We start from the raw sequence: 13,853 nt of genomic DNA, 5'->3' as shown, positions 1-13,853 counted from the left end.
AGGTGTTCCACAAGAAGGCCCCCAAGATCACCGGACATTACTGTTTGTGACTTTTTCCTTTGGGGGTACGTACCTCCATTACCTGCAACTATGGATGATCTGCAGGAACGCATCGCTGAAGCTATAAAAGCGATCATGTCGGATATGCTTTGGAGAGTCTGGTCCGAGCTCGATTATCGTATCGATGTTTGCCGAGTAACAGGTAGGGTGCACATGGAGTGTATGTAATCAACAGATACCATATGAAACTTTGAGTTGATGAAACTGTAGCCTCAAAGGTGAAAGAATATTCCAATAAATTTTGCTTTTGTAACCATTTAAAATCAAGGAGTGCTTTTGTGGGCACCCTGTATAATACTAGGTTTGCCAGGCTATGTTTTGCCATACAATATTCATCATGCTATGGCTCACCATACCATATTATGTTATGTTTTACCATACTTTAACAACTGTTTTGCCATCTCTATCAGACAATGTCCTGCCATACCATGTTTGCCAACGCACTGTGTAAAAACATATAAATATGTATGTAAACTTGTAACCCATTCTGAGCTCCCCTGGAAGGATAGGATATAAAACCAAATAAATAAATCTTCCATTTCTATAATTACACGGTACTCAGTCATCCCTAGTTAAGACGCACTTTCTAAACCCATTACCCTCCAAATCCAATAGGAATCTCTCCAATTGGGCAGGATCAAAGAAAAAATAATTAGCATTAGAGAATGACATGGGGAAAAAATTTGTCCCCGTCTTTGCCAGCTTGGTCCCCATTCCATCCCCGCAAACCATCTCCCTTCTGTGCTCCTATTTTCCCTATTTCTAATATCTCCCCTCTGTATACTCCCTCCTGTGTCTGGCATTGCCCCCCCCCCCCCCGTGTCCATAAACCATCCCCATGTATCTCCCCTTTGTCTCTGTCCCTATGCCTCCATGGACATATTTCCCCTCTATTTCTGTTACCTTCCTGTGTCCAGATTTCCCCCCTCTTCCTCTTCCACATCAATGTGTCTCTCTCCTCTCCAACCTCATCTAGCTTCTTTCCCTCTTTCTCCCTCCCCCCTTCCAGCATCTGGCTCACCTGCCTGACCTCCCCTTTCTCTTTCCTGCTGTGGTTTCAATATTTGTCTCCCTATTCATCTCCTTGGCCCTGCATCTCTTTCCCCTTCCCTTCCTCCTTCCTACTGTGAGGGAACATGCGCTGTCACAGATGGCGCGGTCCAGCAACCCCCTCCCACCCGATTGCTGGGTCCCGCCGCCTCCCTCCTTTCCGTTCACCTTATGAGGTAAATTTAATTTTTCTTCTCCCAACAGCACGCTTTCAACAAGTCGCGCATGGCTGTTTCAGCTGAATCTTCTCATCTGACGAAACTTCCTGTTTCCGGTTACATCAGAGGAGAAGATTAAACTGAAGCAGACTTGTTGAAAGTGTGCCGCTGGGAGAAGAAAAGTTAAATTCACCACATAAGGTGAGGGATGGAGATGGCGGGATGCGGCAATCAGGCGGGAGGGGGCTGCTGGACTGCACGATCAGTGACTGCACGTGTTCTCTTCACTGAGGAGACAAGACCATTCACAACTCCATGGGGAGGTGAATGGCCTTGTCCCCGTGGTGACCACTATTTTTTCACTCCCTGTTTCGGCAGGTTACCTGCGGCTAGCCATGAGTAACAGCCACCATGTCATTCTTGAATTAGCATTTAAAGAAATCAAACATTTACAAGAAAACTTTGGTACCCTTAAAAGAAAAACTCTAGATTTAAGAAGCAAAAAAGGCATCTGCTCTTTCACGTTATCTATAAGCTAGTACTTATTAGAATGACCATAGATGGATAGGTGTGGAGATGAGGTGGGGCTATCTTTTGGTGGTGGTGAAGTTAAAACCAAACAAATTTAGCTTTTTACATCTGTTACCTTCATTTCCATTGCTCTCTGTTTCAGGATGCCAGAAAAGCATGTAGCGATACAACACTGGCTCAGGTAAGACCACTCTGCTTCTAATTTAGACAACTAATATTTTGTATTGTTCTATGATTTCTTAGCTTATGCCTTTTTGCCCCTTCAGATCACAACAAGTTTGGATTCAGTAGGTCGCATCCAGATGAGAACACGCCGTACATTGAGGGGTCACTTAGCTAAAATCTATGCCATGCACTGGGGATCAGATTCGAGGTGGGTTGAACTGCGCTGCAACTCTTCAGATAGGATTTTGTTTGTAAAAGCTCCATAACAGAACATGAAAAGCCCTTCTTTTGAGGCTGCTTTCATAGCCCCACCTCCAAGAAGCTGCTTAGTTGTGTTCTGCTCGCTAACTGTCCCTTTTCAAGATCTTAGTGCTGCACAATTAATAAATGATAGTAGTACTCCAAGAGCAAGCAGGATGAATTGTCTAAAGTGGTGCCGCCATTCCAATGAGCTGGTGGAGCATTTCCTAGCTAGCGTAGCTCACTTTCTGAGTCTGCATTTTTGAGCCTTAGCTCCAAGTATCCTTAAGCATATTTAGCAACTTAAAAAAAGGTTGGCATTCTTATTAGTGTGTCCAATTTTTCTTTGAGGATAAGCAGGCATTATATTCTTACATGTGGATGATGTCATCAGTGGAACCACATACAGACTCTACGCTTAGAACTTAACGGATGTAGCGGTATATAAGAAATAAATTACATTACAAGTGCACTGTCACTTTAAATTTTTTTGGCAGTGCCCAAACTTGCATGTGCTGGTTGGTGCCTTCCTGCCTGAAGTCGGCTTGCGGGACCATCAGATCTTCATTTTACACAGAGCTGAGACACTGGGTCTTCAGTTCTTTGTTCACTGTGTCGAACTTTAGCTCACAGTTCATCAGTTTTTTTATTCTCTGCAGAGCAAAAAAGTTGTGTTTTCGACTCTGTCCAAATCATGTTGCTATTTTGTGGCATTTCAACTTGTCTTTCTTTATTTTCTAATAATATTTTCTTTCTAAATCAATTCTTTTCTTTCTTTAAAAAAAAAAAAAATATATATATGTGTATATATATATATATAAAATTTTTTTTCTCAGTCGGGCCTTCTCTCCTTGGTGTTTTTCTCATTGTTTTTTTCCTCTCGGGGCAACCATTAAGTTTTTCAACTTAGCCACTGAGATTTTTCCTCATATGTCTAGGCCTTCCACTGGGTTCAAAAAGTGCATTTGTTGCCAACTGCCCATTTTCATCACTGACCCACACAGCTGGTGCATTAAGTGTCTGGGCCCGGAGCATCGAGTGGACACTTGCATCCACTGTTCTACTCTCCAAAAACGCTCTCTTTAGGCTTGGCACATCCAGCAGGAGAAGTTGTTTGGACCAGACATGGCCTCCGGTGACAAATCGATGCCATCGGTACTGATGGTACCGGCATTGACGCCTCCCTTGACATCAGATATCATTCCTGCATCAGATAAACCTGCTAAGAAGCCGTCCTCTACTCCAGCGTTGCAGGCATCTTCAGCATCGAGTCCCTCGATGCATGTCAAATGCCAACGCCATCATCGGTCTCCTTCTGTGCATGCTGTGTCTCCTATAGGGCGTGCTTCCTCATCGAGGTTACCCACCTCTTGACACCCTGCAGCACCAATGGTACCAGTTTGTTGAGCCAACGGTACCTTTTTAGTCCTTCCAGGACCAATTGAAGGAGTTCTGTTTAAGCTGCTTACATCGACTCCCTCGGTACTGGCCCAGTGTGAGCATGGCACACCGAAGCCCAAGGGTACCAACTCCAGCTCTCCATCGAAGCATCAATGGACACCGAGATCACACTGTACCGATGCTCACTCCTCTAAATCGAAGCGTGCATCGCATGGTACCAATTCCTGTTCCTCTCGACCAGTACCAATGTCCCTAGTTGCAGCATCTGCATTGATATCGCCTAGATCAAGGCTCCTTAATGTCTTCAGAAAAAACATCAGAGACTATTCCATTCTTTTTAATGCCCATCACTTGCTGGTAGCACTTTGACATCAAGGGAGTATTGATTTATTTTTTTTATTTAAATTCAGGCTTAGAGGCCCAAGCAGCAGGAAACCTCCCATTCTTCTCACTGGAAAAAAAAGGCTTCTTTTTTTGATTTTGGGATGGAAGGCTCTAGATGTTGAACATTGCGACTTGGTTATGTTACTGGAGTTCTAACAATTCAAGGACATTCAGCAGTTTCCAAAAGGATAAAACCTAATTACAATAAACCACCCAACCTATCACTCCCTTTCACAAACCCATATAAAATAACAAATATAAATCAAACAGAAGATCCCCCCCCCCCCCAAATGGAGCAGGAACTGTGGAGCACTGCCAGCTCTTAGCTAAGTACTGCTTTAACCTGCCTGGTGATGCTGTTTTAAAACACCAACTGGTTTGATTAAACCCCTGATGCAGTCCTTTGCTTGGGTGAAACCCAGCCTGCATTGCGTTTTGATATGTACATTGTGCCTTCCCTTGGACTTTTCCTTTTTAAGCTAATGTATTATATAGGACTTGAGGGATCCTTGTATAATAGTGGCTGAGTGGGAACTCCCATTCTTGCCTGTGAATGCTCTGTAGGCTTTCCTAACTTTATCTAGGAAATGCTCTGCCTCTGCACAGTTGGATGAGCTCTCCCACTTGGCGTGATTGATTATTCTGCTGCCTTTCATTAACAGATAAGGGACTTGGGTTTTCTTTACTTGATGGGAATTTCAGACCATGGCTTCTTGTAGTGAGGGCAGAAGATTTATGAAATAGTTAAAGCTAGACCAGACATCCTCCTTTGCTTATTTTGAAATAAATGAAATTTTTCCTCATTTTGCTTTTTTGTTTAATGCAGGTTATTAGTCAGTGCTTCCCAAGATGGCAAACTAATTATCTGGGACAGTTATACAACAAATAAGGTAAAAAGATTGTTTATAATTGTGGCCATTTTATAACTTGGGTATAAGGGTACTCCTGATGAAGCTCTATGAAGAGTGAAACGGGAACGCTCTGTCGAGCACTTAACAAACTGGGATGCCAAAATTCCAAGTTAAGTATAATTGCATTAAGTCAAGTTTTCCTAAGTATATTATTGAAAAAATAAAAAATAATTAAAAAAATTTAATAACTTATGAAATAGAGGAATTTTTGACTGATGATAGCTGCGGGCACTTGAAGTCTTTTCCCCTTGACATAAAAGTTCTCAGTGCAAGTAATTGGTTATTAACATACAAGACGACTCCACACAGATTCATTTCATTGATTTTGAGGTTGTATTGGTCTATGACAAAATAATTGTAGGGAGTTTGGCATTTTATAAAACGGGCATTCCTAAGCTGCTACAAAGATGTCCTTGTCTCTTGTTTTGCCCTGTTCATAATTTAGATTTTTCAGTTTATAAAATAGATTGTCATGCTGGACAACACTAGTACATGGATGTCCATTTCTCATATAGTTTACAACAGGCTGTATGTTGCCAGATCTTGTTGTAAACTGCATGAAAAATGGACATCCATATGTGACTTACAGACTTGCATGCGTTTTCTAAATGCACTTCATTGTGTTGCTGGGAGGGTGAGAGGATGTCTGTCTCCTCTCCCTTTACACTGCTATGTGGAAGAGAAAGCATTGGGTGGGGGTGGTTTCCTTGTACCATAGGGTCTTATGCTCATAACTGGTATTTTAAACTTTGGAAGCCCTTATTGTAACACTGGAAGCGAGAGCTATGCAATGGTTTGTTCATTCGCATAATATATGAGATGACATTCTTTTTATGCATAAGGGTTTTTTTTATATGCATGGGAGCAAATGACATAAATATGCAACTGTTGCTTTTTTGAGCAACTGAAGTTTGATAATAACTTTACAACGAATTTCAAAATGTAGGCCTAATTTTTTAAAAGCACTTGAGGATGAAAGCTGACAGAAATGCATTTGAAAGTATAGGATAATGTCCTTTTTATGTTCAAAACAATTTTTATTGACAACTGACAAAATACAAAGAATAAACATATTCAACAATGTAGTTTCAATCATCCTCATTTACAGAAAATATCCCAACCCCCTCCCACCCCAAATCATAGCAACAGATCATTCACTAATAATTGTCACAACATTGTCTACCACAGCTGAATACCCCTTCCATTATATCACCTACCCTACCATCTACCAACAAAACAAGTCACATTAATTAAAACTCAACATCTACCCCCTCCCCTATCCCAAGGTCCATTTAAGGCTCCCCCTTCCTGCATATTATTCCCCCTTCCAGACATTCACAGCTCTGATGATAAAAGGATAGTTTTCCTTTTTAAAATATCACCAGTTTTAGATCAGCAAGACAAAAGCATATTAGGAGCCCTCCATTGAAGCCTGGGCATTCCAAGGATGTTGGTGATGCTGCCCATCTGGGAAGAGGGTTGGATCCAAAATTTAAAATGAAAATATCTTGCTACCCTTGTTACCAAAGAGGATCTTTCAACTTTGTCCAGAAGTAAGACAATAGCAGGTATGTTAAGTAGATTGTGAGCCTGCTGGGACAGAGAAAAATACTTGAATACCTGAATGCAAAAAAATCGCTTAGACAACCTCCATTGAAAGGTGATATATAAATACAGTACTAATAAACTTGGGAAAGTTGGATCACTGTAAATTGTAATTTAATTATGCTTCATTTTCAGGAAGAAAGGAGGGGGAACGAAGCTGGTTCTCCTTTTTGGGATCCTAGCTGTCTTTCAATAAGATGGGGTGAGGGGTTATGTTTTGTGGGAGTCTCTATTCTTGATCTCTGTATCAGACATTTGCAGCTTGGCTCTCTGTCCCACAATGTGAAGACCTCTTATGACACACCTTGCTCTAATGATTAATGATTGTGTGGTGCAGTGGTTAGAGCTATAGCCTTGGCACCCTGAGGTTGTGGGTTCAAATCCCGCACTGCACCTTGTGACCTTGGGCAAGTCACTTAATCCCCATTGCCCCAGGTACATTAGATAGAGTGGGAGCCTACCGGGACAGTTAGGGAATAATGCTTGAGTACCTGAATAATTTATAATCAACATAGAATTGTAAGAATATAAATTATTAAAAAAAAAAAAAAAAAAAAGAGTAGGGATGAATGAGTCAAACTTAGCCCCAGTCCTTACTGCATCTCCACTTGGCTTTCCTTGATATTGACCAAGAAGGTTGATCTAACACATGTCACAGCTAAAATGGAGTTTTGTGTTTCTCTAAAGCAGGGTTGTCACATGTTGGTCCTCGAGGGCCGCAATCCAGTCGGGTTTTCAGGATTCCCCCAATGAATATGCATGAGATCTATTAGCATGCAATGAAAACACTGCATGCAAATAGATCTCATGCATATTCATTGGGGAAATCCTGAAAACCCGACTGGATTGTGGCCCTCGAGGACCGACATTTGATACCCCTACTCTACAGCATTGTTGGCTGGGTTGGGAAAGCAGCAGTGAATACTGGGTGATTATATGTGTCCGTCCAGTGGTCAGTACTAATGTGAGTTTGTGCTGTGGTCTGGTGTGTTGAACTAATTGGTTCAACTGGCTCTCTTCTGAATTTTGCAATTTGTTCCTCATTAGGATATGGTTTAGTTTTTCTTCATTCATTTTCAAACCAAAAACAGTGCATACAAGAATCATTTTCACCCCCTCCCCCCCTGATTTCAATGTATTCAAAATAATCATACATTAATACTTACAAAACATTAATAAACCAGTCCCTATACACTAACCTTCTCCCACCCACCCCCTTCCCTGGATGTATAAAATATAGTCATAAGTAAAGGGAAAAAAACCATTCAATTAGTTGTAAACCAGTCACCCTTTAGCATTTGACTCTTAATTTATTACTGACTGCCCCTTCTTGATGAGTACCTTCCCATGTTATGTATGAAAAACTTGCTTTTCAGCCCACAGTGGGATGTTAAGAACTGTGCTTTCCTTACTGTTCTTACCAAGTCTGCCCAGTATTTGTGGGTTATGCCTGCCAACCAAGAGATGGAGACAAAGACCTATAAGAGTATTTCTCAATCTCCAGCATATTGTGCAGTTTGTAGGCTGGGCCATTTAGAGAGCTGGGACCCAATTAAGAAAGGGTGCCTTTTTTCTGAACTTGAGTACTAATATTTTAAATATAAGTGAAAAAATACATTTCTTCAGAGAAATACATTTCTTCAGAGCTGGTGGATATCTCAGAAGTCTGAAATCCCTTCCATCAGTATCTCCTTTCTGTGTTTCTAATTTTCTTCAAGCATAAAAATAGAAACCTTTTTTCTGCTGACTTTCTACAAGTGAATAAACCAAGGTGCTTGATAACCGTTGTCTTTGGTTGGAGGGTGGGGGAGTCCCTCCTTATTTGTCCATTCCTGAGGGAGCTCTGATGGAGCCATTTCTTTTAAGCTGCATTGGCTGCAAGCACTGGCTGAATTTCAGGGCAGAGCTCGCAGGTCTTTTTGTTCTGTCTCCATCCACTGGTTGGGCATAACACACAGATTCTGGACTGGTCTGGTAGGACTAAAGGAAAGAAAATCACCAGGTAAGAACTCATTTTTCATCATATTGCCACCTTGTCGATGAATAAAACCCCTTTTTTAAATTTGAGTGACTGCTTTCATTTGCTTAGCATTTTTTAAAACTCAGAATGTAGTGTTAATTTGTTTCCTTCCCTGTAATAATTGTATATATCTAATATCTATATCTGATATGTTTTATATTATCACCAGAACTGTAGATGAGACAAGCTCTCTTGCTAACATTGAACTTCAATTTTTATGAATGTTCTTTTTCTCTGAAGATGCATGCCATTCCTTTGAGATCCTCTTGGGTAATGACTTGTGCATATGCACCATCTGGAAATTATGTTGCTTGTGGGGGATTAGACAATATCTGTTCCATCTACAACCTGAAAACCAGAGAAGGAAACGTGAGGGTCAGCCGAGAATTGCCTGGTCATACAGGTGAGATGCACCAGAGTTTCACTTGTGAGCCCTATTTGCTTGGATTTTTCCAACCCAATCTTGGTTTGGTAGACCAGAGTTACATCTAAGAAATAAGCTTTATCCTGGGACAAGCAGGCAGCATATTCTCACATGTGGGCAACGTCATCCACGGAGCCTGGTACGAAGAGTGTTAAAAGTGAACTGTCACTTTAAGTTTTAACAAAAACAAAAAATTGTGGATACAGATGTTCTGGAGATAATTTATTATACACTGACATATAAAAACATGAAAATTCAATTTAAAAAGTACAATGATAAAAAATACAGTAATAAAAATCCAACCGGACCCTACACGGTCCGTGTTTCGGCGAACACGCCTTTCTCAGGGGTCCAATGGTTTGCAGACTCACATATAAAGAATTGGACTGAAAACAGTCTATTGTCTTTAAACCTGTGAGCAAAGAACACCGCAGACAAGTTGAAGTAGCAAAAAGAACGCTCACATGTTTAAAGACAATAGACTGTTTTCAGTCCAATTCTTTATATGTGCAAAAGCTCTCCGATTTCAACCTTCAGTTCTTTTAAGACTCTCGGGTGAATTTGTCGCTTTTAAGATTATCGATCTAGTAGTACTTCTGGTCCAAGCCCCCTTCTACTGTGGTGAGGCTGTCCTCTATTACTCCTTTGAACACTTTCACTGCTTCTGGTATTGTTGTGGCGTCCTCCTTCGTAAAGACAGACTCATAGAAGGAATTTAGTCTGTCTGCAATTTGTTTGTCTTCCTTGATGTACCCTTTTCTTCCCTGGTCATCCAACGGTCCCACAGCCTCTTTTGCAGGTTTTTTTTTTTTTTAACGTTTCTAAGAAGGGCTTGAAATCTTTGGCCTCTTGCACTATTTTCTCCTCATAGTCCTTTTTGGCATCCCTCATTGACTTGTGACATTTCTTCTGATCATCTTTGTGTTTTTTCCAAGCTTCGGTTGTTTTCGTGCATTTCCATTTTTTAAAGGAGTCCTTCTTTTCTTTTATGGCTTCCTTCACCTCTCTAGTAAGCCATGCCGGTTCTCCTTTGCCTTTAGTTTTCCTTTCTTTGGAAATCCGCGGAATGTAGAGATTTTGTTCTTCCGTGATAGTATTTTTCAGTAGGGACCATGTCTGATCTACCGTTTTAACTTTGTCCATCTTTTTCTTGAGCCGTTGTTTCACCATAGCTCTCATGCTATTGTATCTTTGTTGTGCTGCACTTTAAGTTTTAAGAAACTTTGTGACTGCCCGCACTGCGCATGCGCGAGTGCTCTCCCACCCCATATCAACTTGCAGTTCCTGAGTTCTTCATTTTCCACAGAGCAAAAAAGTTATTTTTCTGCACTTTGTCCAGTCAGCATTGCCTTCAACCTTCAATCGTTTTGGGTTTTTTTTTTTCTATGACTGGCCTTTGGCCATTGTTTTTTCTTCACTTTAATAATTTTATTATACTTAGTTAAAAAAAACTTAAATATATTTCTTTTTTGTGACTTGGGCCTTTCAGCCTTTGTGTTTTTCCTCGGTGGACTCTTTCTTCTGCTTCATCATTGTTTAATTTTTCCACCGCAATTTTTCTGTCCATGTGAAAACTGTTGATCGATTTTAAAAAGGGCTGTTGGTGCCAGTGGCCTATTTCAATCACTGACTCGCATAATTGGTGTTTGGGCCCTGAGTATCGTGTTGACACCTGCATATGCTGTTCCACTTTACAAAAGCGCTCACTAAAAGCTTGTCACATTCAGCAAGAGAAGCTCTTCAGTATAGCCATGGATATCGGAAAACACTGAGCCTGCGGTATCAACATCAACATCGGATGAGATTCCAGCATCAGGGTAGCCTGTAAGAAGCCATCCCCTTCCCAACAAGCGACGCAGACCTCTACAGCATTGTCCCTCGATGCAGGCCGCCGACGCCATTGCTCATCAATGGCACGCTCCTTCAGGGTGTGCATCCTCATCAATGTCATCTACCTCTTGACACCCTGCCGCACCGATGGTACCATCTGTTGAGTTTTTCAGGAGGGAAATCAGTGACATGTTAAAATTGCACATGACATCGGTGCTAACATTGACTCCCTTAGTACTGGCCCAGCCTAAGCATAGCACCTCAAGTCCACGGGGTACCAGTTCTAGATCCCCATCGAGACATTGGTCTACCTCTCATCGATCTCCCAGTAGACATTGACACACTCCATCAAGGCATAATACTCAACATCGCAGCATCGACACTCCCCATCAAAACATCATCGTTCTTCTTTGACGCATCAATGCTCTTCATCAACTAGACACTCTCCATCACATCAATCCCATGCTTCCAGGGATAAGAGAACGTCTTGTTGCTCCTCTTCATAGGATCGGTACTGTAGACATGGAGGAGCATCATCTCATCATGCTCATTGTTCTCCACTACAATCTTCATTGTACAGAGACTTACCTGGGGTTCTTGCAGTTTATTCTGATCTCTCACATAACCATACAGACTGTGAGTGTGAGTTCACTTTGTCTGTCCCTAAGTCATTTGACATATCTTAAGATCCATCTCCTCCTGAAGGACTTTCTTTTACTAAATATATTAGACAGTTGGGCAAGGCCCTCCCTGTCAAATTAGAGGCTGACACTGAGCCCAGAGCAGAATTAATTTTCTTCTTAATGGCCCTCCATCCCATTTCAGTAAGCTAGAGAGTCCCATGTGTGAGAATATGCTGCCTGCTTGTCCTAGGATAAAGCACAGTTACTTACTGTAACGGGTGTTATCTGGGGACAGCAGGCAGATATTGTCACATCCCTCCCACCTTCCCTGTTTGCTTCTTAGCTTGCTTACGGAACTGAGGAACTGCGAGCCTATATCAGATGGGAAGGCACACGCGCTTGTGTGGTCTGGGTATTCACAAAGTTTCTTAAAACTTAGTGACAGTTCACTTTAACACTGTCCGTACCAGGCTCCATGGATGATGTCGCCCACATGTGAGAATATCTGCCTGCTGTGCCCAGATAACACCCGTTATAAGTAAGTAATTGTGCTTTCCAGTCCCTTGTCAAACATGCTTCACTTTTTCATTTTTATTTAAGTGCCACACAGAGTTTGAGATTTTTATACTTGAGTATAAGGTACCAATGAATAACATTCAGAAATCAGTAGACCAAAATTGGGTAATCTCTACTAAGGAGTTAGTACTCTTTTTGGCTAATTAGCTTTTTCATCCATTTGAGTAAGAATTTTTCTAATGATTGTATATCTGATGCTTGTATGTTTCAGGTTACTTGTCCTGTTGTCGCTTTCTAGATGACAACCAAATTGTCACAAGCTCAGGAGACACAACTTGGTACGTTGTACCTTTTATAAATGATTGTGTTTTCATTACTGAGAGAAACACTGGAAGGCACTATGCCTTGGAGCTTCTCAGAACTCATCTTGTTTTACCTACAGATTCTGCCATACAGTGTTGATCATTTCCAGGTGGCTTGACCATCTTCAAAGTATCAGATTCTTAAATGCAAAGAACTTTCCCTGCTTTTATTACAGCCAGGCATCTGTAGACTTCTGCATTGCCACTGGTATAAGAGCTCTCAAGAGTTTAGGAAATATGGTCAAGTGTGTATCCTCTTTATCTCAGCACTTCTTGTGACCGTGGGCACAGTAATGGCATTGATTAATTTTTCTTTTTATATATTGGGTCTGCAGTGCTCTTTGGGATATTGAAACTGGCCAGCAGACTACCACCTTCACAGGCCACACTGGAGATGTGATGAGTCTCTCTCTGAGTCCTGATATGCGAACGTTCGTTTCTGGTGCTTGTGATGCTTCTTCTAAGCTTTGGGATATTCGAGATGGAATGTGCGGGCAGTCCTTCACAGGACATGTATCTGATATCAATGCGGTTTGTGTAAGTGTTTTATAGCAAAAATAATCCAGTAGGAGAAATGGCTAATCAAGGAAAAAAACAGTAACAACAAAGAACCACCTAAAATGGTACAAATAATAATTACCGTATTTTCACACATATAACGCGCATGCGTGTATAACATGCATACGCGTATAGCGCGTGGGACCAAAGCATGTCTGTAAAAAAATTTTTATATAGCATGCACATGCATATACCGCGCATGCTGCTATAACCTCCTCCCACTCCCGCTTACTTTCTGGCCTGCGAACCGGCATCCTCCCTCCCACTCGCGTCACCTCCCCTCCTCCGCGATCCTACAACCCCCCCAGCACTGCAAAACATCTCTTACCCGATTGGGCACCAGCACCAATGCACAGGACGTGCCAGTGCCAGTGCCCGAAGATCCTCCCTCGTTGGGCTGAGCTGGGCTGGGCTGTGCGGTGCAGGGAGATCCTCCTTCTTCCCTGTGCCGGGCTGGACTGGGCTTTGAGCATTTGTGCATGCTCAAAGCCTTCTGGTCTCGCTCTCTCCGAGATTCTCAATCTAAGAATCTCGAAGAGAGCGAGATCAGAAGGCTTTGAGCATGCACAAATGCTCAAAGCCCAGTCCAGCCTGACACAGGGAAGAAGGAGGATCTCCCTGCACCGCACAGCCCAGCCCAGCCCAACGAGGGAGGATCTTCGGGCACTGTCACTGGCACGGCATTGGTGCTGGTGCCGGTGCCCAATCGGGTAAGAGATGTTTTGCGGTGCTGAGGGGGTTGTAGGAATGCGGGGGAGGGGGGTGACGCGAGCGGGGGGGGGAGGATGCCGGTTCGCAGGGGGGATGCCGGATCGGAATGAAAAAAAAAAGTTGTAAAATGCGCTTACACCTATAACGCGCACGGTTATGCACGGTTTGTAAAAATCGTGTATAACGTGTGCGTTATATGCGTGAAAATACGGTAAGTAATTGTGTAATTAATTAAATGGTGGGGTGGACCCTCAGTTCACACAACGGGGGGGGGGAGAGGGGGAAAACTTAAACCCCTCAAAGG

General features: G+C 42.2%; 1 protein-coding gene across 3 annotated transcripts in view; it reads left to right on the top strand.

Moving 5' to 3' along the window:
• Nucleotides 1-13,853, top strand: part of GNB4 (G protein subunit beta 4) — a 68,272-nt gene that overhangs the window by 28,709 nt on the left and 25,710 nt on the right. For all 3 annotated transcript variants that reach the window (XM_033958612.1, XM_033958611.1, XM_033958610.1), the window contains exons 3-8: nt 1,942-1,980; nt 2,066-2,172; nt 4,816-4,879; nt 8,766-8,928; nt 12,190-12,256; nt 12,616-12,817. In XM_033958612.1, the coding sequence (XP_033814503.1) occupies nt 1,942-1,980; nt 2,066-2,172; nt 4,816-4,879; nt 8,766-8,928; nt 12,190-12,256; nt 12,616-12,817 (642 nt within the window). The remainder of the gene's footprint in view (nt 1-1,941; nt 1,981-2,065; nt 2,173-4,815; nt 4,880-8,765; nt 8,929-12,189; nt 12,257-12,615; nt 12,818-13,853) is intronic.

Source organism: Geotrypetes seraphini, chromosome 9 (assembly GCF_902459505.1).
Source record: "Geotrypetes seraphini chromosome 9, aGeoSer1.1, whole genome shotgun sequence".
NCBI classification, from domain to species: Eukaryota; Metazoa; Chordata; class Amphibia; order Gymnophiona; family Dermophiidae; genus Geotrypetes; species Geotrypetes seraphini.
This window is presented reverse-complemented; position numbering and strand designations above follow the sequence as displayed.